This window comes from Fomitiporia mediterranea (genome assembly GCF_000271605.1).
Source record: "Fomitiporia mediterranea MF3/22 unplaced genomic scaffold FOMMEscaffold_5, whole genome shotgun sequence".
In the NCBI taxonomy this organism is placed as follows: domain Eukaryota; kingdom Fungi; phylum Basidiomycota; class Agaricomycetes; order Hymenochaetales; family Hymenochaetaceae; genus Fomitiporia; species Fomitiporia mediterranea.
The window spans coordinates 1,915,926-1,937,238 of record NW_006760390.1 but is presented as its reverse complement, the minus strand read 5'-3'; the positions used below and the strand labels follow the sequence as shown (position 1 = coordinate 1,937,238).

Below are 21,313 nucleotides of genomic sequence, written 5' to 3'. Positions count from 1 at the left end.
TTATATAGTATTCAAGAGACACAAGCATATTCAAGATGATTAGAAATCTCCACCAAAGTCACCCCCACCAAAGTCACCGCCATCACCACCAAAGTCGCCTCCATCGCCTCCATCGCCTCCAAATCCATCGAGTGCTTCTCCAAGGAGCAGACCCTGTCATGAACATGCAAATCAGATAAGTTAATAGCACCTCAATCAAATGATGTCTTACACCAGCAAGCCCTCCAAGGATTGGCATCTAAATCATTGGAGGCAAATATCAGATCTCGATAATTGATAGGATCTCAAAAACAGGAAGGACTCACACCCATACCGCCCATTCCACTGCGTTTTGGCGCCGCTTGTTGCTGTGGTGGATAGTACCCAGCAGGCGGGGCACCAGGAGGAGCACCGCCATAACCACCAAAACCGCCTTGGCCGTATCCTGGTCCGCCATACCCTGGTCCACCATATCCTCCTCCAAATCCTGGTTGTCCAAGCCTCTGCTGTGAATATTGATTACCATAAGCTTGTTGCTGCATTCGTCTGCGTTCTTCGGCTATGCGCTCGTCTTCACGCCGACGTGCTTCTCGCTCTTCCTTAGTTCCCATTGTCTTATCCCTTAATTTCCCAAAGAAACCCCTCCTTTCTTGGTCTTGAGCAAGCGGAGGTGGGCTAGAAGCGGAAGAACTAGCGGCAGGCAGGCTAGAGGACGATTCGACACCATATCCTGGCGGCGGCGGACCAGGTGGGCGTTCGTAACGAGGGCTGATTTTCTCGCGAATCTCGGGATGCTCCTCCAGGTACTGAGGATCTTTGTATGGGTGGACCCAAATGCTTCGCGGAGGCTGCGCCTTTGTGTCGACCTGCAAACAGTATATCAGAAGATGCGATTGGCTGATTAATGCATATAATCATCACTGACAAAGTAGAACTGCTGGTAGTTCTCGTCGAAGTCCTTAATCCATCCGTACGGGAGAGGTGGTTCTTCCTCCATGTTGTGAATAGATGTATGCTACGGGTGAGTAGGTTGTGGTAAGTGGGAAAGATTGGATTGCGTGAGCGCAGCAAACTGATCTCTACACCGCCTGACTCAATCTGGAAGGACTCCATTACTAAGTACGTACTATGCACTAAAAATATGTGCTGCTGACTCATTGCGTATGTCTTACCAGCGGCACAGCATCTCTTTCAAACCTCAGATATTATACTAACAAAAGAATTCGTTGGAATCATACACATGAACAAGTCGTTACAAAGGAGACGCATTGGCTTTGTGTTAAGAAGTCCATCAACGGATGAAGATTTAAATAGCCAACCCCCCTCTTCCGCGTTGAATCGGCGCAGAAACGTGCGATCCGCGTAGTGCATCAATAAGCTCGTTAATATGCCTCACCTTTTCATTCGTAGGCATCTTAACGTCACAGTTAATGCAACACAGGATGAAGGACATTGCAGATAGCACTTACTTTACAAAAAGCGCACAAGCGATCCTTTCGCTCAGAGCTCAAACGATAGCTCTCCGCAACTTCTTTAATTAATTCGTCGGGATTAAGTCCATGGTCAGATATCGACGAACGTCGACGATCCGACGCGAATGAACGATCTTTATCGTCCACCCGTTCCAGGGGCTCTACAGCCCAAGACGGGAGCTCGACGTTCCAACAGTTCTCCTCTTCTCTTTTCTCCTTAAGCATGCTGAAGTATTTCTCAAATCGTAGTGTTACGCCATGTTCAGCGGCTTCAATTGATTTTTGCCAGAACGGAATGAAGTCGCCTTGGTGGTCGACATACTGCGTCGACCCCGTCACCCGGCCCTCAACGAGTTCCCCATCTCCATTTATCCAGTCATTAACTTCGGGTGGCTCGTTCCATACCTCCCGAGCATGCACGTTCTCTTTGTGTTTGAGTGTCTTCTCGTGTTTTAGAGCTTCTTGAACAGTCATGCTGTTATTCTCCGCGTCCACTAGGCTCGGCGTGCACATGGTACAACTCCATCTTTTCAACTCGCGGTGGTATTCAAAATCTGGCCAGTTTTTAAGCCACATCAGCATGTGTCTGCTTAAACGGAGTGAAAGGCCTTACGTCGCGGCTCAGCGAACCTAGGTTTCCGAGGTGTAGAGCACATTCCTAAAGGTAGATCGGTCCGAGGCAGATGGTGTTATGAAAGAGAATATCTGACTAGCAGATGGTGGTGGGGACCAAGACGTTTCGGCTCAACATGGGGTTCATAAGTAAGTTTTGACCTGGCCTGGCCGGTGGAGGCCAATGTGGTCTGTGACTGTGTGGCAATTCCGCAAGCGACAACTCTAATCCACGGATTATATAATGTGAAATTGCAGATGAGGCATATTCATCCAAATACGGTAACAATACATTCCAACCAAATGCAACCCGCAGTCCGAAACAAAATAATAAAGTGTATTAAATTAACTAAGAGGGTCCCGGAAGAGGATTTACCCACGAGCCGTTCGGCCATAACGTTGCAGCTTTAGTGAAGTCACCGCTCACTCCGGCCTTTTGGAACTGTATACAAAAATCAGCAAGTGGATCTGGCAGAACGCATGTTCCTGACGTACAGCAAGGCGGAAAAAGTGAGGGATGCCCTCTTGCAGTGATGCGAGCGAGAAATTAAGTGCAGTACCCGTGAAACGCTCAACGTCATCAATCAGTAACGCAAAACCGTCAAACCCATTTCCGTCGTCCGGAATTGGTGCCCAAGATATTGTCTGATTTAAAAGAGGAATCGATGAATTGTAAGTTGTGGAGTTTGTAAGGAAGGTCGGAAGTGCTGATCCCTGGGGAGCATCTCTTTGCAGCTGAAACAGATTTAAGCATATGTTTACTGCAATACCTATTGAGCGACTCACATCCGCTGCCGTCTGTAAGATTGAATCATATCCAAATGCAGCGACACCATTGAGAAACATTCCTAGTAGGAATGCCTGGTAAATAGCGGATAACCGTGTTGGAAAGGCTGTTCCAGGTATCATCACCATCGCGAAGATGTAATGATGCAACCGCAATGTCAGATTCGGCAGTTGTGACAGGACCAGTGCCACCAATCCACCAGCGATGTACCAGGCGAGATACTTCGGCAACCACCCGGTTTTGCGAATCACCCGAATCTGGTTGACAACGATAACAAAGACGACGATGGCAATGATGATGATGGCTATCAATGCCCCAGGCCTTTTGTCTATATCGCTAGCAACCAAACGATCAACTGGAATCTTGTCTGTGACGATGTTCAGGAGGACGCCAGGCCAGAAGGCAGCAAGGTACCACACTGCCCTCTCAAGCGGTGCATTAGAAAAGGCTGGGAGAACGAAGCGGAAAGCGAGACGCCAGAATGCATATGCGAAAAAGAGTGTTGGAAGAAATATTCCAAATGCAGTATCCAGCGGCGGAGGAAATCCCTGAGGCTGCGAATATAGTGAAATATGCCAAAAGCCAATGCAAACAAGGGACCAATATAAGATTATTGGCTTCGGTCTGAAGACGAGGAATAAGAGAGCAGTGACGATTATATTGAAGGCCAGCACGTGGTTTCTGAGGTCCAAGCAATGCGAAAGGGACGTATTCTGGCTAAAGCGGTACGATAACGGGAAAATAGTTGGGAAGGGCGCCGACATCAAGCCGTGCGCAGCGAGTGCCAAAAAGTTCGTGAAGTTCCCCGTTAATTGCAGGGTGCCGCATCCCCCATGAGAGTCCTCAAACAAGCCTCTGAGAAAATTTCCGTTATTATTAACTGTGAAGTACCGCATGAGGCAAACACGTACGCGTGAACCGCAGCAGCACATATGAAGGAGTCTCCACGGTAAGTACGGTTGTCGTCTCCTCCGCCGACGATGACGGGAACATTATCGATTTGTATATTACCTATTGTCCTCGGGTTTGCAAGTACTGTAGAGGTGCACTGTGCTGGGCAGCGGAAATCGAATGTCGAGTTATCAAATGGTCCGCAGGTATCACCATTCAGGCCACATCCATCGTTTGCCAGCCAGTATGTCGCCGTACATCCCACCCACGAATCAGAAGGAACCAGAAAATACCCAGTCCTCGTGAGGAAGGACAGTGCAATAATATACGCGACCACCAGGCATGCCAGAAGCCATTTCGAGGTTAAGGGACGCGTCCATCGCAAGACAGGTTGTTCAAGGCCGAGAGTTACGGTACGGCCTCGTATTTTGTACGATCTGTTAAGGACAGGCGTTGGATCTATGGGTGAAAGAGTAAGAACGCTCCCAATGTCCCGATACTTGGTCATGCATACAGACCTGGTAGGTCCACCTTTGGGCGAGGTCCACGTATGTAAAGGGCGGCTTTCCTGGCGTAGACATACAGCCGAGGAAATTGCGACTGCGTCCGAACAAGCAGACGCTCACCGAGAGACCTCGGTGTAGTTAGAGCAGATTGAGAAGGTGAGCTAGGCCGAGAGGCGTTGGCGGGTGTCGCGCTGCTACCAAGAGCACGCTCTTCATCATCGAGCTTACGCGACGTCGATTCTCGGCCATCGTAGCTCACCCTTGTAGTTGCAGAGTCTGACCTGGATTCCAGAGCACTCATGTAACTGGGATGAGAGTCGGAAGCAGGGACGATGAGAACTCAATTTGTTGCAGGCATCTTGGTATGTCGTGTGAGCGATTAGTTACCTTGGCAAGGCGATGATGCCCAAAGTCTGCTTATGTCATCCGATTTTAAACAACGTATCCTAGTATTGACAATGCATATCATATTATCAATTTATATCTGGGTTGTCGCATTACAATTCTACAGTGATGTGGGTGACAGCGGGCTAGGCGTCATTAGAACGAGTGTTTGGTCCCTCTAATAATAACGGGCAATAGTGAATGAGCGCACAAATGGTCAAAGAGAAATGGACTTACGGTAGTCATACACCAGGACACGATGAAGATCTTCGCCGTCTGGGCCAGTAAAGTGTATTCTCCTAACGTACCTTCTTTCGCTATTGATTTCCGAGAATCCCCATACCTGTGAAGGATAGTTAGTTCGCATACTCAGAGGCTTGCTCCCACTAATTCTCGTACCTGATCAGCAACCCAGGTTGTTCCGCTCTTTGGGGTATCACTCTCCACATATGATTCAATAGCACAATTCTCAATTGTGTCGGCGGACCAATTTTCCTTGTGCCATTCGTATTCTAAGTCGTCGACCTTGATTCTTCGTGACCTTCCAACTATGGAGTTACTTCTTCAACTTGCGTCATCGAAAGATAACAGATGGAACTAACCGACTGCCCCAAACAATGGATCTTCGGTGCTGCGTAGGGTCCAATCAACGATGCGTCGCTCGAAATTGCCCTCGAAGCCTCCTGATCCAATTTGCCTGATATCAATATGTTCCTTTCCTTCGTCGTCCTTATAATGGCTAACGTAGAGTGTTATAGTGATAGTGCTAATGATTTTGCGTTTGAACCAGCTAACGCCCTGTAAGCGGAGAATCTCATCCGGATCTACAGTAGAAGAGAGAAGAGAGATATTTGTGATTAATTCTCGCGACGGTGAGAGAAGAGACGAACCATCGCTCAGTGTTTTGTTCTTCACCGCGAATTAGGACAAGAACGTTTACACTCTGGCAGCAGTACCACGTACCATAATAAACATGCCAGAAAGATCGAGAGTGTTGACTTCAGGAGGCGCCGCCATGGTGGAAGAGTTAGGAGGAGTACCGAGTATTTCATTGTGGAGACGGGCGAGCCCACTTATAGCAGCGCCCGCAGGTCTAAATCGAGATTTCACGTGCATATATGCAGTCTGACTCTATGTCCGTCTGCCAACTCAACTTTATCAGATTTCCAAATGCCCAGGTATCAGAACTGTCGTCACAGGTATTCAATGTGAATATTGCAAGACTACCCGGTAACAGTACACATGTTTTTCTTCGAACACGCTTGTGATTCTTAGTCTCGCTATGTTTTCCTCCAGAATAATGTCAAAACCTTCCATTTCGCCTCTTTCCCTCGTTCCCAAGCCTGCGGTCCTGTAGCATTTGGTCCTCCGAACTCGACCATAATTCCATCCTTCGCCCACTCGCACCAGATGCCAATCGATCCGGATGACGGGCCTGCTCCGCCTCCCTTTCTGTCAGGTTCACCCAGAGCACCCACGATATCCTTTCCGGTCGACAATGCGGATAGTGTGATCTCCTCCTGCCTCGCCTTCTGCTCGTCCGTCGATGGTGGAAGCGAAAGTACGAGGGGCAAGCCAGGATATATTGAGTAGGTCTGGGCACTCAAACCCGTGCTCGGCATTTTAGAATCTTTCTTCTCGTCGTCTATCTCAGGATTGTAGATGTCTATACTATCGAGCGCTAGTTTCTCGCTTCGTGCATCGATGTTCTTGATGGATTTCGAGCCGTCGTTGGCCACAAACATTAAACTTATGCCCAAAGTATAATAGTTATGATAGAGGGCATCAGAATAAGATTTGACCTCTGGCGCAGGTACTTGATCGGCTTTCGCCAATCGTGTTAGTTGCTCAAGATACTCCAGCAAGGGTGCCACGAAGGGAGAAAGACCCAGAAGTGAACGCGGATCGGAGACTGAGGTCATACTCGTTACTGTAATGTATGAGCATGAAGGAAATTGTAATTTGCATCCGTGATCCGTCATTGACGAGAGAGAACACGTGTTTATACGCAAGGCGCGTCATACGCCTCCGCCGCTTCGTCTCGTCTCGTCTACATCTCCAAAAGTGTTGCATCTTTTATTATGGCTTCTACGGACAGTCCGCGACGCATCCAGGCTGCTCCGAACAACCGCTTAATCGAACTGCTTACCTCCCTATCTAGTAATGCGTTGACTCACCTTAGGTCGTGGTCGCCGCAGCTCGTGCCAGTCTTCATTTGCCTAGTTGCATTACCAGTCCTTCTCCTCTTCTCCTTCGTTGCGGGATGGATAGTCTGGTCTAGCGTTCCACACGGCTGGTCACTCCCTGTCTATCTTCAGTTTGGGTACGTTCTGTGTTCGTGCAGTGCTAGCGTGTCTCAGAGCTCATAATCCTGCTAGAGATGGCACCATTCCCTACGGAGACGTCGAAATTTCTTCTCTCTCGACAAGTCAGCCATACGAAGTTACACTTCAGCTTACTGTCCCAGCCATCGAGGCGAATTACGCTCTCGGAAATTTTATGGCCTCGTTGAGAGTCAGTACAAACGCGAATGCCACAATAGTAGACATTCGGAAACCAGTGGGTCCATCTCATTTCGTGGTACACTACAAGGCTAACTTCTCGGAGGTCCTTGTTATGCCCCCGGCGTCCAGTTTTCTACGGTTATCCCGTGCACCACGTCTCTTGAAGTTAACAGTACCATTTGCCACGTCTTTAATTACTAGTGCGTCCAGCGTAAGAGCCCATATCGAGCTTGGACGCAGGGACGGGTGGAAAACACTGGGAAACGGTGAAGGACGTGAACTGAGCGTTTACGATGCTGCCTTACTTGGCGCTGTGCGCCCTCGAGGTTTAAGGCATGTAATGTGAAGAAATCTGAAGCGTCTTTTACTGAGCTTCTCCACTCTATAGACGTATCGTGGCAGCTTTCCCCATTACCCTTGCCACTACAGCGGCCATAACCTTTTTCACTGTGGCGTCACTTATTCTTGCCGGATGCCTTCTTCCATCGATAGTGCGAGGCAAGGCGGACACTATGGTAAAGGAGGAAGAAAAAGGTATGAAGAGTCCACCCTGGATGATTGAACTTGTCTTTAATGCTACAGTAGGTGATTTATCCCCTGTTGAGGGTCCAAGTACCGTGACGCGCATGCAACGCAGGTCTTCGGTAAGTTTGACTCCCAAAGCAATGTTTTTATAGCTCAATGTTTGCCAACAGCGTGTCAAAGAAGAGAGCGATGAGGAACTTTCGCCTCACGTACAATCTTCGCCAGAATCAGATGTGCGCCGTCGTCTCAGACGTATCTCGAGGGAAGAAAATGATTAATCGGCCTTTATATTTTCATTCTTGTACATGTTGTTACTGCATTCATCGCAAACTTCTGTAGCTTTATCGAATGATGCTTTCTTTCATGCTCTACAACTTATTGCCTCTTTAAACGTTGTTATCTAATGCCTTCCGAATCATAACGATCTATAATCAGCGTTCAAGTTCAGGGCGCATAGAGCGGGCTCATCGAGGCTACGGTGGTTGTAGCTGAGAACAGCGATCTGATCCCAAGAATGTATCATATGAGTAAGGCCTTCGGTAAAAGAAAATTATATACTTACTCCAGCAGGTTCGAAATGGAAATGTGTACCTGTAAAAATGATCTCAATTCATTTCGCGGTTCACAATGACAACTAGTTTGGAAATTACCAAGGCTCATCGGGAATTGGACCCAGCGAGATATCAAGACTCGGCTGAAATGACCATGCGAGACAATAAGAACATCGCGTCGGCCTGTGCCATCTTGAAGGAACTGCTTATGGATCTCCTGAACCTTCTCAATGACTTTATCTACGCGTTTAGTCATCTGGTCAGCGCTCTCCCCTCCGGGACAGCCTGTTCTCCAAATGGACCAATACTTGTCTTTTTCTTTGATCTGTGCAGGTGTTAGGCCCTCGTAATCACCGTAATCCCATTCGCGAACGTCCTCAGTTATGGCATGCGGTGGTGGATTCGGGACGTTGGCAAATAGGAGCTGTGTTGTCGCGTTAAATTCAGAAATCAAACATCTCTTTTAGGACAGTTTACCTCAAAAGTGCGCGAAGCGCGAATTCGAGGTGAGACGAAAGCACAGCATATATACTCGGGATCAAGTAGTTCTACGCAGAAAACAATGGTCAAGTACAGAATGCAAAGAATGTGGTGCATATACTCACTGTCGTCGCCGACGAGGTCTGGGGCACGTTCCTTGATGATATTTTCCCCGTTAGCAGTAAGCGGAATGTCACTTCTTCCAGTCTTGAGAAAACATGTTAGAATATTATATATTGTAGAAGGACGGACTGACATGACGCCTGGACCAAGGGCAACGTGTAAATAGTCAATGCTTCAGACAGAAGTAATACGCCAACTTGCCCGTTGAGAGTCCATTCGGTTTCTCCGTGTCTAATGACGAGAAGTCGGGGCATGGGCCTTGAATCAGACATGGTCGATAATGTCGAGCGACAATTGTCCGATGGATGCTAAAGTGAAATTGGGACGAGGGCGACGTCTGAGGTCGAGGATGACCCAGGGTGTATTTATAAAGAGCCGGGATCCGATGAACCGGTCAGCAAACGGCGAGCCTGAGGAAAGATTCGCGGCTCGTCAGTCCCGTGACACGCGTGCACTATACGTAGTCCGTACTCCGTAGACACGCCGCACTCGTCTTCAATACTTCACAACTCGCTCAATAGCAATGTTTGACGAATGTACGTGTTCTGTCGGTCCCGTTCACATCAAAACAGCTAACTTAATTCTTGAATGTAGTTGTCGAACATGCTACAGGGCCGTCCAATCATCTCTCCCATGCTGCACACAACCTTCCAAGGCTAGATTACCAAGGGTTCGAGCCCTCTCCATACGATGACACGGACGAACGTGAAGACAGCCTTGTTAGCCCTGTGAGTCCTGAATTTCAGTCATACAAGACGCGTACTAACTTTGTCTATAGATTGATGGCGGCCAATATCCAAACGTTCCTGTATCGTCTGGTCCGATATTTGAGCTCGGCAGAGTGCAGTACTCTCCACCGGCACCTTTGGTCTCTCTTGCCGTTTCCTCTGATCTTCTCGTGATGGGTCTCTCCAACAACCTCGTCATTATTATTGAGCTGTCCCGACCCGAACAAGTTGTGAAGATTCCAATTCAGCGTAAACCGAACGAAATGACGCTGTACAAAGTATTCCTCGATCCGTCAGGCAGGCATCTTATCGTCACTTCGGCACAAGGGGAGAATTGGTACCTGTTTCGGGGTTGGAAGAAATTTAAGCAGCTCAAGAACTTCAAGATGGTCATCGAGAGCATTGCTTGGAACAAGGCTGGTTTACTTTCTGCGTCCAACGCAACCTCGTCACGGGAATTCCTGATAGGAGCAAGAAATGGAACGGTGCATGAAGCGCTCTTGGATGCTGAAGAGGATTTCTTCAAATCACAGGAACGTTATGTGTCGCCCGTATTCTCATTACCAGAACGACCACCAATTACTGGTATTCAATTCCAACTCTTACCTCCCTTGGAACCAAAATACGCCACTGTGGTGATAACGACACCATCACGGATATATCAGCTTGCAGGAAGTTTGGACAGGCGATCGGAAGACAGTAACAGGCTTTTTGCTCCGCTGTTTGCCAAGTATCGCGATACCGCACCAAGTAAGAAAATCACCTCCTTAGTTAATTTGTGATTTCCTCATAATCGTAAAAGAAATCCTTGAACTTCCTGGAGAGACGCAGAACTCCGAACTGCATTTCTTTACTCCTAACTCGGACCAAGCGCAGTCATTACCTAAGACCATGGCTTGGATGACAGGTTTGCGAATTTACTCACTGTTTCTGGAATGATGCACTGAAGCCATTAAAGCCCAAGGTATTTATCACGGGTCGATGAATCTCTCCGCTAATTCCGATGACTTCGTCGATTCTGCACAACTTCTCCCGTTCCCGGACCTCAGCTCGCCATCGCAGAGTCCAAAGAATAGCTCGTCCTCTGTCCTGCAACCACTAGCTATGAGTCTTACGGAGTTCCACTTCGTTCTGCTGTACAAGGACCGCGTAGTCGGTGTCTGTACCCTGAATGATGCGTTAGCATATGAGGAAACAATCCCTCTGGTACGTAGCTATTCACTTCAACCTCTAACGACTCTCAATGTGTCAAAGTAGAAACCTAACGAGGAAGTGCGGGGTATCACTGCAGACCCTGTTCGGAAAACGTATTGGGTATACACAGACTCGTCGTTGTTTGAACTAAACATTGCAAACGAGGCTCGCGATATCTGGCGGGTATATCTTGAGAAGGGCCAATTCGACATCGCGCTCCGATACTCGAAGGTAATGGTTAACGCGCTCATAACAATGTTTGTTAATTAAGCTGCATGATAGATGGCTACTCAACGGGATCAAGTCCTTATTGCTCAGGCGGAACGCTTCTTTAAGGATGGTCGCTACATACAATCTGCTCAATGCTACGCTCAGAGCTCGGCTAGCTTCGAAGAAGTAACATTGAGTCTCATTGATGCAGGGGAACGAGAGGCGTTACGCTACTATCTGATATCGAGACTGGAGCGGACAAGAAAAAATGTACGTATAATTGTCGTATCGAAAGGATTGGACATTCATTGAGTCATGACTTAGGACCTTACACAACGAATGATGCTTGCGACATGGCTAATTGAGCTTTACCTATCCAGATGCAATGAGCTCGAGGACGTGGCCGCTTCGGAATCTGTGTCGCACGATGTAGAAGATCTCAGGACTGCTCTCACCCTTGTCGAAGAGGAAATGCGCCACTTTCTTGAAACATACAAATCTGACCTGGACACTAACACAGTATACGACCTCATTCAAAGTCACGGACGAACTGACATATACCTTCACTATGCGACGCTTGTCGGTGATCTGGAACGTGTTGCTGAGCACTGGGTCCTTGAAGAGCAGTGGGCAAAGGCGATTGACGTGATCAGTCGCCAGTCCAATCTCGAGTTATACTACCGTTTTGCCCCTGTTCTCATGCGGCAAGTGCCCCGTGAGACAGTTGAATCTTGGCTTCGCCAACCAGCACTTGATCCTCTCCGACTCGTACCAGCGTTGCTGCGAACACAATCACTGTCTTCAGACGCTCCGCGCGATCCACTTCAGCCGAACCATGCTGTCCGATATTTAAATCACGTCGTGTTCTCACAAGGCAACACAGCATCGACAATTCACAACCTCCTGATCACGCTGCACGTATCATGTCCACCGTCAGGGAACGATGATGAAGTCCTACTCTTACGATTTCTTTCTACCGCACCGGTCGATCCGATTACCGACAAGCCGTACTACGATCTCGATTATGCATTGCGCCTGTGTCTTCGGGCAGGTAAAACGCGATCATGCGTACACATTTATTCAAAGATGGGTCTTTACGAGAACAGTGTAGATCTTGCACTCGAAAAGGGAGATCTAGAGCTGGCAAAGATCAATGCTGAGATGCCGGAAGATGATCAGCAGCTGAGGAAGAAATTGTGGCTGAAGATCGCTAAGTACGTTGTCCAAGATAAGAAGGACATCAAGAGGTACGGTCCGCCACTGACTACGTGGGCGAACTCTGCTGATGCAATCTTCACAGCGCGATGGCATTCCTTGACAGCACCGACCTACTGAAGATCGAAGACATCCTTCCGTTCTTCCCTGATTTCGTTGTTATTGATGATTTCAAAGAGGAAATATGTACCGCTCTAGAAGGTTATTCTGCACATATCGACGCTCTTAAGGCGGAAATGGATGAAACGACTAAGAATGCGGAAGCGATTAAGGCAGACATAACTGCTTTACGGAACCGCTTCGTCGTTATTGACGCTGCAGACCGATGCACGGAATGCCAATTCTCATTACTGGCACGTCAGTTCTATGTGTTTCCATGCCAGCATACATTCCATGTCGACTGTCTCATCAGCCTGGTCAGTAACTTTAATTTTACTCGTGTTGGCGCAAACGCGAAACTAACATCACAATCACAGGCCAAAGAATATCTTCCCGCAGCATCTCTACGCCGAATGATTGCATTGCAGAACGAACTGTTGAAGACTGCCCAGCAGCTTCCAACAGATCGAGCTTCTATTACATCTCCAGTCCCAGGACTACCGACCAACCCAACAACCCGTATCTCCGCTCAACGGACACTCTTATCTGCCAGCTTCGCTGCACCTGTACAGAACGGTGCCAGGGCCGCCAACTCATTGGGCCGGAATATACTTTCGGCGGGAGATAAGCTGCGGGATCTTATTGTCCCAGAATCATTGGCGAGTGTGATCACCGCGGGAATGTGGTCAACAGGATTGGACAGAATAGGATTGGACCGCATATGGAGCGCAGGAGAGAAGGGAGAAAAGAACGACATAGCACGGAAGGCTGAGAAGGCACGAGAGGAATTGGACGAGCTTTTGGCCGGTTCGTGCCCGCTGTGCGAGGGAGTTGTTGCTGGCCTGGACAAGCCATTCATTAAGGAGGGCGAAGACGATGATTCATGGCAGATTTGAGGTTGTTGTCACCGATGTTTCGTTGCAGTTCATGTAAATTATTGCTCATTCAAACATCACTGGTTTATTTTCTTCGTTCTTCCTGCTTTGCGTCTTAACCGCGCGGCCTTGCGAGCGCCCATCTGCATGCAGAGTGAGTAAAACACAGAAGCGCAAGTCAGTGAATAGAATCGGCACCTTTGCCTTGTCCTCCTCAAGTCGCTGGCGCTCTTCAGCCGCCTTTTTCCTTTCTAGGGTGATCTCTCTCCGCCGCTGGATTTCGGCCTGCTTTTCTGCCTTCAACTCTGACTCGAGCTTCTTGACTGCGGTTGCCCGCGTTGTTTTCTGCATCCTTTCCTCCCACTTCTTAGTTTTCACGCCATCTGGAAGATGTGTACGGCTACGGAGAGGCCAATCAGACGGAGTTAGGTGTGAGAGAAAGAAGTGATAGAGCTAACCGTGACGCAGCCTTTTGCGTCTTCCAGCTCTTGCCCGACTGTCTTCCTCCCGCCGACGGGGCGAGCGGAAGAGCCTCAGCAGAGTCCATGTCACGACTAGCGGTTATGTGTTGCTGTGCGGAGGTGGACGAGACGGGCATGCAGTAGTGTCGCGGGAGGAAAACGGTGATAATTATAATATTACGTGATAGCGATCAGCACGTTCTGATCGTCGGAGCTGGCCGATCCCTAACTCGCTCGGTGCTACTTGCAGTCAATTGCATTTAGATTAGAGCCAGTTTTTTGCCCCTCTCCATCTTCCCCCCTCACAGTCCGACTCCCAATCGCCATGCCGGGCGCAAGAGGTGACACAGAACACGTCCGCGCTCTCCTCGACCAGCGCGCACAACGTGCAGACGTGCCCTCGCCCCACACACGCTACTCTATCTTCTCGGACCGTTCAGACTCTCCTTCACTATATAGCCACTTTGAAAACAACATCTACCGTACAACACCCACAGCCCCCGTCCCCCGCTTCCCCCGCTTTCACGACAACGACACTTATGATGACAGACACGATATATACCCTCCACTTTCCCCCAAGGAGCGCCTACAAGATCCCAATGCGTCCTCGCTCGACCTCTCAGAGGACACTGACGCATACTTCGAGTCCGCCTCTCGCACTGCTGATCAAGAGGAAGACCCCAATCTAAATCCAGAAGAAGACGAGGATCCGGAGACCAGACTTAGCCTCATGGGTCCCAAGATGCGCGTGCATAGTCGTGCGCCCTGGGAGGAGGGTGAAGACAGCCTCTCGGACGAAGAATTTGACGACGGTGGCAACGATAATGGGTCCATCTTTGGCACCAAAAAACCTGGTCTTGCAGTCATGCGTGGTCTCGGCTTTGGCTCCAGATCTCCCGCTCCGAGGCCGAGTTTTGATTCCAGCTTCCCGAACAAAGATAAACGATCATTTGATACCACTTCGAGCGTAGCCGCTAGTGGCTCATCGCGGAGTGCGGTCCTGTAAGTCGATTTTGTATGGTCTCGGAATTTGTTCGGCTTATCAATGCACATTCATTCCATCAGAGCCCTCGCTCAAGCTTCCATGTCATCGACATCATTGGCCGTCGCACCAGTCTCCTCAACTAATCGTCTACCACACAAGCTGTCTGTAGGACACCTCACCGTCAGTCGTGACAGATCAGCATCTGGACCTGCTAGTGCATCTGGGGCGATTTCGCCATACTCCATTCACCCCAGTCCTCATTCCCGCGTCTACACTGAACGGCCCTCGGTACACGGTTCTCCTTCAATTGGTCGACGTAATTCAATTAGCCCTATTCGGTCAGAGTTTGCGGCTTCAATGCATCGGACCCGTTCTCCATCTCCTATACCTACTGCGGATAATGATAGCGTCTACACACATCCTTATGCAAACCCGGCGCTTCTCCCCGCTTACCTTCGTGAGCCTGCTAGGACATTATCCGATCATGACGCACGAGAATCGGACCGCGGACGGGCACAACTTACGCCAAGTGATTCAGTAGCTACGCTTGCAGTCTCCGAAGAGACGGTCATGCTTACTCATTCGTCCTCGACGGCATCCGCATCATTGGCCTCCACTTTTGGACTGGAAACATCTACATCTCCTACGTCTGAATTTTCATTAGGATCGTCCACGTCTAGAGTTGACTTGTCGAAGTCTGAAGACGTTACCTTTGAGCCGGAAAAATACAAGAATCAGAAACGATCAAAGAGGGAGACCAAGTTAGGACCGATCAGTGCGCCAACACCGGTCGGAAACAACGACTTCGCGGCTGCCACTCCGTATAACCTTATCAGTCTCGAACAGGCGCAGGCTCGTGCGAAAGAACGAAGCAGAAGTGCGACCACCGGCACTGCACCTTTTGCGGCTGCGAGTCGTGATGAGAAGATGCAGAATGACCTTGCTCAAAGAACTAGGTCCAGTAGTGCAGCAAGCAAGGCGATGTATGCGATGCCCCTCCCCACGGACAGCCATAAGATTGGTGGTGAAGGGCTATCCGTACCTATTTCTCCCATTGGCCCTAGGCAATTCAGCTCCGGTGGACTGCCACCGGGAAAGGCGCTCCGTTCGAAGAGGAGTGGATTTATGAAGTTATTCAACAGCAAGGAGAAAGACAAAACGCATGGCTTGCCACCTCCTCTACCAACCCCGGAGACACGAATGTTCTCCCAGTCGGCCGACAACTTGCACCCTCCTGCCTCAGCTCGTCAGCCCAAAATAAGTACGCACCGGGTCCCTGTCCCCGCAGTATCGCTTTCCCCCCAGTCTGCTGAGAACAAGGATGACACACGCATGAAAAAGTCCGCGCCTACCTTGTCCATCAAGGTCTCCACTCCATCGAGGGTGAACTTCCCAGGACAGGATATTTCTTCAAGAAGATCTGATTCTCCTAAGTCTCTGCATCCTTCAGCGATGCCGAAGATGCCGAGCAGTGCACCAGCAGACGTAACGCAATTTCAAGTTCTTAAGCTGAGACCTGTATCAACCTTCTTCTCGAAGAACTTTGCGGATCACCTGTTGACAGAAGAGCCCAGGCCAGAAAGCCCAAGGCATGCGGATGTTTCGTCACTGATTTCCCCGACGACGATTGCATCGAGTGATTTGATTCCGTCGCCTGTGAATGCGGGATTTAGTGGGCCCGGCTTTGATGACTCTTCTGAAGAGACTGAGAATCCATCAGCAGTTATTACTGCTCTAAAAGAGCAGATACGAACGTCTCGGAAAGCGTGGCAGCGGCAGATATGGGAACTGGAAGGGCAGATCCGTGATCTTAGGGCTGAGATTGACGATATAAGGACCGGTGATATCTGCGAGACTTGCGGTAGAGGAGGGCCTGTGACGCGAGAGAGGAGAGACATCAACGCTGGAGTTATTCACCGTCCGAGAGCCAAGACGGGTCATGGCGCCAGATTTGCTAGTGGCAATGACGGCTGAGGCACCCACTACCTTGTTTCTTGTCAATATCTATTTATTCAACTCCTGCATTCCCTTCTTTCCACCGCGCAAGGCCATTTTTTATTATTAGATTTATTAATTTTATACCCATTTGCTCCCGACACTCATTATTTTTAGCGCATATTCTGTTGCCATTCATACTAGTATTTCTAGACATGCTTCTTCTTCATTATCATTATGGCGTTTGTCGTGGATTGGATCTTGTACCTGTTTAATTACGACTTCTATTTTTCTTCTATCTTTGCTTATTGGTTACACTTGTTTTTCTCTGACTATCCGACTAGCCAGCTAGCATCCCTTCTTTTGTATTCCAAAAATCCCATTTAATTACTAGCGGATGAGATTACTACTACTATGCATGCAATACTATTAACAGTTCTTCATAATTCGTCGTCTTCTGCTCCGATAAGCCATCCAACACCTTTGCGAAGAGCATGGCGTGCCTGGGATTGCATGTCTGGGCTAGCTTCGCGGCTCCGACTCCTTTCTTCGCTCGATCGGCCGTGTATTGCGAAAGGAAATGCAGCTGCTACGCGACTGAAGGTGTTTGATGCTAGTGCAGAGGCACTGGGAAGTGTTGGAGATGGCATGTGCAGTGAGTTCTGCAACCTTGCCGATAGTGTTGATGTTGAAGTCCTGCCTCTCATTCGGTCAGTGTTTTTTTTGTCACCTCCGTTCTGAGATTGCCGAAGGGTTGTCTTCTCTTTTCGTCGTTCGATTTCTTCTGCTTCGAGTTTCCGCCACGATGTGAGGATGTCAACAATTTTATCCGGTGGGCATAACTCAAGTGCACGTCCTAGGAGTGATATCTTCCTCTCGACATCCTTCGCTTCAGGTTGTCTACCAAGTTGATAACAAGCAACCCAGCAAACTTCAACCGCCTCTCGTACCTGCTCGCTATCTGCACCGAGCGGCGCGTTCTGCCGGAGCCGTAGCACAGCGTTGATCATACGTTCACTAGCTTCGAACGCACGCGTGAAGTCTTCCGCTTGGAGTGCTGTATCAGCAACCATCGCGAGTGTCTTCACTTCTGCTAGTGGGTCGTCCCGGAAGCCGAGTTTTCGCACCAACTCGAGGAGAACTTCGACGTGCTTGTAAGCACTTTCGTTGCTTGATAGAACGCGCGAGACGAGGCTGAGTTTGTCCTTTGTTAGGCGGATCTCGATGGGTAGGATGGGTACACCTGGACGAGAGGTGACGTTGAAAGAGGAGATTCGGCTGGTTGCTTCTATGAACTCGCGTTCTTTTTGGATGATGTATGTTTGAGGGGCGACAGATAGACTGGGTTGAATTGCTTAGTATTGTATATATCATGAGGTGATGTAGTATGAAGGGCTTACCAGTCATAAGCAAGCTTCATGTCCCCGAAGTTGTAATTACCCGAACTTGCGTTATCGTAGAATTCACGCGAACAGTCCAGACATAACTTTTCGATCGTCTCAGCATCCAACAATCGTTCGCCGTGTCGCGGTTTGATTATTTGTTTTGCAATTGCAAATCCTGCGACAGAACATAACTTTAGTCAACTAGACGTAATGTAAATTATCTCAACACCTACTGCTGGTACTCAAGAGTCCTCTAAAGAAGATTTGCCGGATAGCGTCTCCAGATAGCGTGCCAAACGCAGAGTTGGTATCTGTTTTCGATTCTTCAGGCCGAGCTATCTTGAGCATATCCTCCAACAGAGACAACCAGATGTCCTCGCTGTCAAGGTCTCCGACGGGAGCGTCCGTCTGTCTCGCCATCTTCATTGCACAAGCACGTTGCTGTGCTTCATCATGCGCACTTTGGAGGAACCAGCGCAACGGCACGGGTACGCCCCATCTCGACAGGATCTCACCGGACTCGAGGTGCACGTCGAGTATGTCTAGAGCTCGTGAGAGGGAACGTGACGGTAGAGGCTTGAAAAACATAAGGAGGTCGGATGGTGATGTTTGGGGACGAGCCGTAGACGGGACGAGGAAGGCACTGAGGGAGGCTACTGTCGTGTCTGCCTCATCTTCCTCAGCTGCGAAGTTCCATGCTGGAAGACATTCAAATATTCGGCTCATACTCGTCCAGTCTGTGAGACTGTCGCTGCCATACAGACAAGCCAGTGCTAGGCGCGCAAGGTCATCATCATTCGATATTAGCCTTTGCGAAGTAGGTTGGGTCGGTTTTGAGGCTTCGAATATCGGTACGACCATGTTAAGGCTTGCTGTTAAGACGTAGTCGTATAAATGTCGTTTCACCAACTCTGGATCCGGTGTTCCTGCTCGTTCACATCGTGACTCTAAGACGAAAAGATAGGGCATGACAAGCCTCCGAACGTCGCTGACAATCGTGTCTGGGGAGCTGCGAGTGAGGTATCGACGAACGATATCACGAGGTTCGAGTGAGGTCCATTCTGAAAGTGTGATTGTTTCGCTTGTGGAGACGGTAGACCCAGGAGCGTCATATACAAGGCGGGAAATCAATGTAAGGTCTTCGCCGAGTTCATCCAAACCAATAACACCCTGTGATACGCCGTGTTGGACAAGGCTAAGTGCTATGTCCACCATGCAGGTCGATGCAATTATGGTCTCGACACGTCGTCTGTACCATGATAGTAACTCTTCGACAGATAGAGGCTCGGGTTGTAGGTTAAACGCCTGTTCATTGTCCAGACTTTTGAGAGAAGCTTCGTCAGAATCATCGACTTGTGAGAGGGCATGTCTGACGTCGACAGTCTCAGAGAGATCTAAGTCAGTTCTCCATGGCGCTCCTTTGGGTATAGACTCTTTCCTAGTTTCAGAATTCAGTGCTGGTAAAAGATCGCGGTAATTGGAGGGATCAATGAAAAGGGGTATCCGAGAGATTATTTCGAATCGAAGTGGAAACACATCGGCGGGGTAACGGTTAATTAGGGCCTTGAGGGAGGGGAACTGCGCTTGGGATGCTAATGCCAAGCACAAGATAGATAGTTCCTCCGTGAGGAAAACGGACAGCGGTATTGGAGGAGCTGACGGCTTCATGGGTCTGGACGAAGGGCCTGCCTCGGCGTCACCATCTGCCCATGGATCATCCTCCCAGCCTTCTTCGCTGGTACCTGAGTCACTTTCCGAGCTTTCCAGCAGTGTAGGCTTTGCGTTATCTTTGACTTCGTCAAACGTCCGTAAACGATCGCGACGGCTCAGCAACTCCGACCGAATTCGACATAGATGTGCGTCGGTGACATGTCCAGCGAAATATTCAACAAGAGCTTTCTGCGACGCTTTTGAACTGTCAGTGTCAGCCTGTGATGTCGAAAGGATCTCCCTAGCACAAATAATAGCCGAGTCTGTGCGTTGGATGCCGAGGTCTATGAGGGCGCGCTGTGCGTCAACGTCATCGAGTATTCGGTCCGTGCAAGCAGCAGTTACCCAGAGGTCATCCTGAATTGGGGATAAGAGCTCTTGGATGAGGTCTTCAGTGATTTGGTCATCACGTAGAGAAAGCCAGCGTTTAACCAGGTCGTGTTCTGCCATGAGCAGTGAGCAGTGAGCAGTATGAGGTGAGGCGCGTCGGACACGTCTTGACCATTCAATTCATCACGCTCCCGTGGTCCCACGTGTTTAGTCGCTTGAAATAGATGCACAGCATATATCCAGTCCAGTCCAGCTGCTCCAGCAGTATTAAAATAATCTATCTATCTTCTTACACTCCTATTCTGAATCTACAGGAATGCTTTTCCGAGTACGTCAGCTCCTACATGCTCTTCAAGCCTATTCAAAGACGTCCGTATCCACTGTCTTACCGACTCTGTTGTCATCCCGGCTACTCGCACAACACATCCTTGTTCTATGCAACTCATTGACCAAAGCAAGTCCGAGGGAGAAGATTGTTGGTAAACGCATATCTCATGGTAGTCCGCTGATAATGCCCCGACGACTGTTCGCAACTTCGGACCGCATAGGAAAAGCGTTGCATAGCAGGAGTATATCCCCATCCGTTCCTTTAGTGGCCTGGCATTGTCTTCGCAACCCTCCAATAATAGAACGTCCCTAGCTGCCCTTTTCTTGCATGCCCAAATCTCGTTGACGCTATAATAACGTGAAAACTGCCATTCTTCGCCTCTTGACATTCGTCCTGAAGTGATCCAGTCCAGCACAACTACTGAAGCACCGTCTTCAAGGTGAAAAGTCTGGACTTGGTTGTATGAGGCAGCAGAGAAGCACGTTATTGGGTCAGGCAAGAGGAGAAGCAGCCCGTCCGTCTGTACATGAACTTCTAGTCGTTGGACAGTGGAAGCACCAAAGGTGTCCGATATTTCCTCTGCAGCTTTAGCGAGCCTAGCACCAGGCCTATGCTTGAAGACCTTGGTAGAGCCCTTGAAGAATTTGCAACATGAATAAAGTGCACACGTTCCAGTTGCAAGGAAAGCTCGTGCGCACTTGAGTAAGAAGCAGAAGCGATGCGCCCAAGCCGACGTCGACATGCAGATGAGTTCGATCTCCGCTGACAAGGCCACCTCCATACGTCAAGACATACGCGATAGCGACGGTAGGCTCGGTGACACGAGGCGAGAGTAATTTCAGAGGGTAGCGATATGATAGTTCTGTGAAGACTGCCTGGCGACCGTGCAGAGTAAGACCAATCCGTCCCGAGCCCGCAACATTCCCGACATTAAGAGGAGTTTTGACGCTCATGACGACGAGCGAGCAACGAGGAACACGAGGCTTGAGGCTTGAGAAAGGGAATAGGCTGTCCGGCTACTATTGTTAGTGCTGATTCGAGCAA

The 21,313-nt window shown here is 49.2% G+C and overlaps 9 protein-coding genes across 9 annotated transcripts; 1 reads left to right on the top strand and 8 right to left on the bottom strand.

Annotated features, from left to right (window-relative positions):
* Positions 1-39: 39 nt before the first annotated feature.
* FOMMEDRAFT_155200 (uncharacterized protein) lies at positions 40-976 on the bottom strand (the record flags this gene model as incomplete). Its single annotated transcript, XM_007265605.1, has 4 exons — positions 40-153; positions 212-238; positions 306-845; positions 905-976. 4 exons carry the CDS (start codon positions 974-976, stop codon positions 40-42), a joined length of 753 nt encoding a protein of 250 aa, XP_007265667.1.
* Positions 977-1,195: 219 nt separating this feature from the next.
* On the bottom strand, positions 1,196-2,246 carry FOMMEDRAFT_19372 (uncharacterized protein). The gene is made up of 3 exons (XM_007265604.1): positions 2,065-2,246; positions 1,449-2,005; positions 1,196-1,393 (listed from the first exon to the last, which is right to left on the bottom strand). The coding sequence occupies exons 2-3, from the start codon at positions 1,962-1,964 to the stop codon at positions 1,286-1,288; spliced, it is 624 nt and encodes a 207-aa protein (XP_007265666.1). The 5' UTR covers positions 1,965-2,005; positions 2,065-2,246; the 3' UTR covers positions 1,196-1,285.
* Positions 2,247-2,412: 166 nt separating this feature from the next.
* On the bottom strand, positions 2,413-5,648 carry FOMMEDRAFT_106499 (LCCL domain-containing protein; the record flags this gene model as incomplete). Its single annotated transcript, XM_007265603.1, has 9 exons — positions 2,413-2,505; positions 2,559-2,798; positions 2,850-3,705; positions 3,762-4,200; positions 4,869-4,974; positions 5,031-5,179; positions 5,234-5,455; positions 5,522-5,540; positions 5,595-5,648. The coding sequence occupies 9 exons, from the start codon at positions 5,646-5,648 to the stop codon at positions 2,413-2,415; spliced, it is 2,178 nt and encodes a 725-aa protein (XP_007265665.1).
* Positions 5,649-5,911: 263 nt separating this feature from the next.
* FOMMEDRAFT_83219 (uncharacterized protein) lies at positions 5,912-6,553 on the bottom strand (the record flags this gene model as incomplete). Its single annotated transcript, XM_007265602.1, has 1 exon — positions 5,912-6,553. One exon carries the CDS (start codon positions 6,551-6,553, stop codon positions 5,912-5,914), a length of 642 nt encoding a protein of 213 aa, XP_007265664.1.
* Positions 6,554-6,694: 141 nt separating this feature from the next.
* Positions 6,695-9,149, bottom strand: FOMMEDRAFT_121548 (phosphoglycerate mutase-like protein). The gene is made up of 12 exons (XM_007265601.1): positions 9,016-9,149; positions 8,948-8,954; positions 8,817-8,898; positions 8,689-8,759; positions 8,311-8,635; positions 8,223-8,251; positions 7,831-8,162; positions 7,721-7,779; positions 7,524-7,669; positions 7,239-7,468; positions 7,010-7,190; positions 6,695-6,954 (listed from the first exon to the last, which is right to left on the bottom strand). Exons 1-7 carry the CDS (start codon positions 9,084-9,086, stop codon positions 8,076-8,078), a joined length of 672 nt encoding a protein of 223 aa, XP_007265663.1. The 5' UTR covers positions 9,087-9,149; the 3' UTR covers positions 6,695-6,954; positions 7,010-7,190; positions 7,239-7,468; positions 7,524-7,669; positions 7,721-7,779; positions 7,831-8,075.
* A 188-nt stretch (positions 9,150-9,337) lies between these two features.
* On the top strand, positions 9,338-13,156 carry FOMMEDRAFT_133407 (DigA protein; the record flags this gene model as incomplete). The annotated part of the gene is made up of 10 exons (XM_007265600.1): positions 9,338-9,350; positions 9,409-9,542; positions 9,593-10,292; positions 10,345-10,449; positions 10,501-10,748; positions 10,800-10,967; positions 11,019-11,216; positions 11,271-12,193; positions 12,247-12,577; positions 12,638-13,156. 10 exons carry the CDS (start codon positions 9,338-9,340, stop codon positions 13,154-13,156), a joined length of 3,339 nt encoding a protein of 1,112 aa, XP_007265662.1.
* Positions 13,157-13,212: 56 nt separating this feature from the next.
* On the bottom strand, positions 13,213-13,682 carry FOMMEDRAFT_133406 (uncharacterized protein; the record flags this gene model as incomplete). Its single annotated transcript, XM_007265599.1, has 3 exons — positions 13,213-13,278; positions 13,334-13,535; positions 13,594-13,682. 3 exons carry the CDS (start codon positions 13,680-13,682, stop codon positions 13,213-13,215), a joined length of 357 nt encoding a protein of 118 aa, XP_007265661.1.
* A 3,274-nt stretch (positions 13,683-16,956) lies between these two features.
* FOMMEDRAFT_167339 (Sec39-domain-containing protein) lies at positions 16,957-20,075 on the bottom strand (the record flags this gene model as incomplete). Its single annotated transcript, XM_007265598.1, has 3 exons — positions 18,135-20,075; positions 17,917-18,076; positions 16,957-17,857 (listed from the first exon to the last, which is right to left on the bottom strand). The coding sequence occupies exons 1-3, from the start codon at positions 20,059-20,061 to the stop codon at positions 16,957-16,959; spliced, it is 2,988 nt and encodes a 995-aa protein (XP_007265660.1). The 5' UTR covers positions 20,062-20,075.
* Positions 20,076-20,191: 116 nt separating this feature from the next.
* Positions 20,192-21,222, bottom strand: FOMMEDRAFT_106490 (UreD-domain-containing protein; the record flags this gene model as incomplete). Its single annotated transcript, XM_007265597.1, has 2 exons — positions 20,192-20,903; positions 20,968-21,222. 2 exons carry the CDS (start codon positions 21,220-21,222, stop codon positions 20,250-20,252), a joined length of 909 nt encoding a protein of 302 aa, XP_007265659.1. The 3' UTR covers positions 20,192-20,249.
* Positions 21,223-21,313: the final 91 nt, after the last annotated feature.

Coding starts and splice junctions, on each gene's coding strand:
- FOMMEDRAFT_19372 (XM_007265604.1), bottom strand. CDS start 1,964: ATGTGCACGCCGAGCCTAGTGGACGCGGAGAATAACAGCATGACTGTT. Junction 1,394..1,448: donor GCTTGTGCGCTTTTTGTAAA/GTAAGTGCTATC, acceptor TGTGACGTTAAG/ATGCCTACGAATGAAAAGGT.
- FOMMEDRAFT_121548 (XM_007265601.1), bottom strand. CDS start 9,086: ATGTCTGATTCAAGGCCCATGCCCCGACTTCTCGTCATTAGACACGGA. Junction 8,760..8,816: donor AGACCTCGTCGGCGACGACA/GTGAGTATATGC, acceptor TTTTCTGCGTAG/AACTACTTGATCCCGAGTAT. Junction 8,252..8,310: donor CCAATTCCCGATGAGCCTTG/GTAATTTCCAAA, acceptor TCATTTTTACAG/GTACACATTTCCATTTCGAA.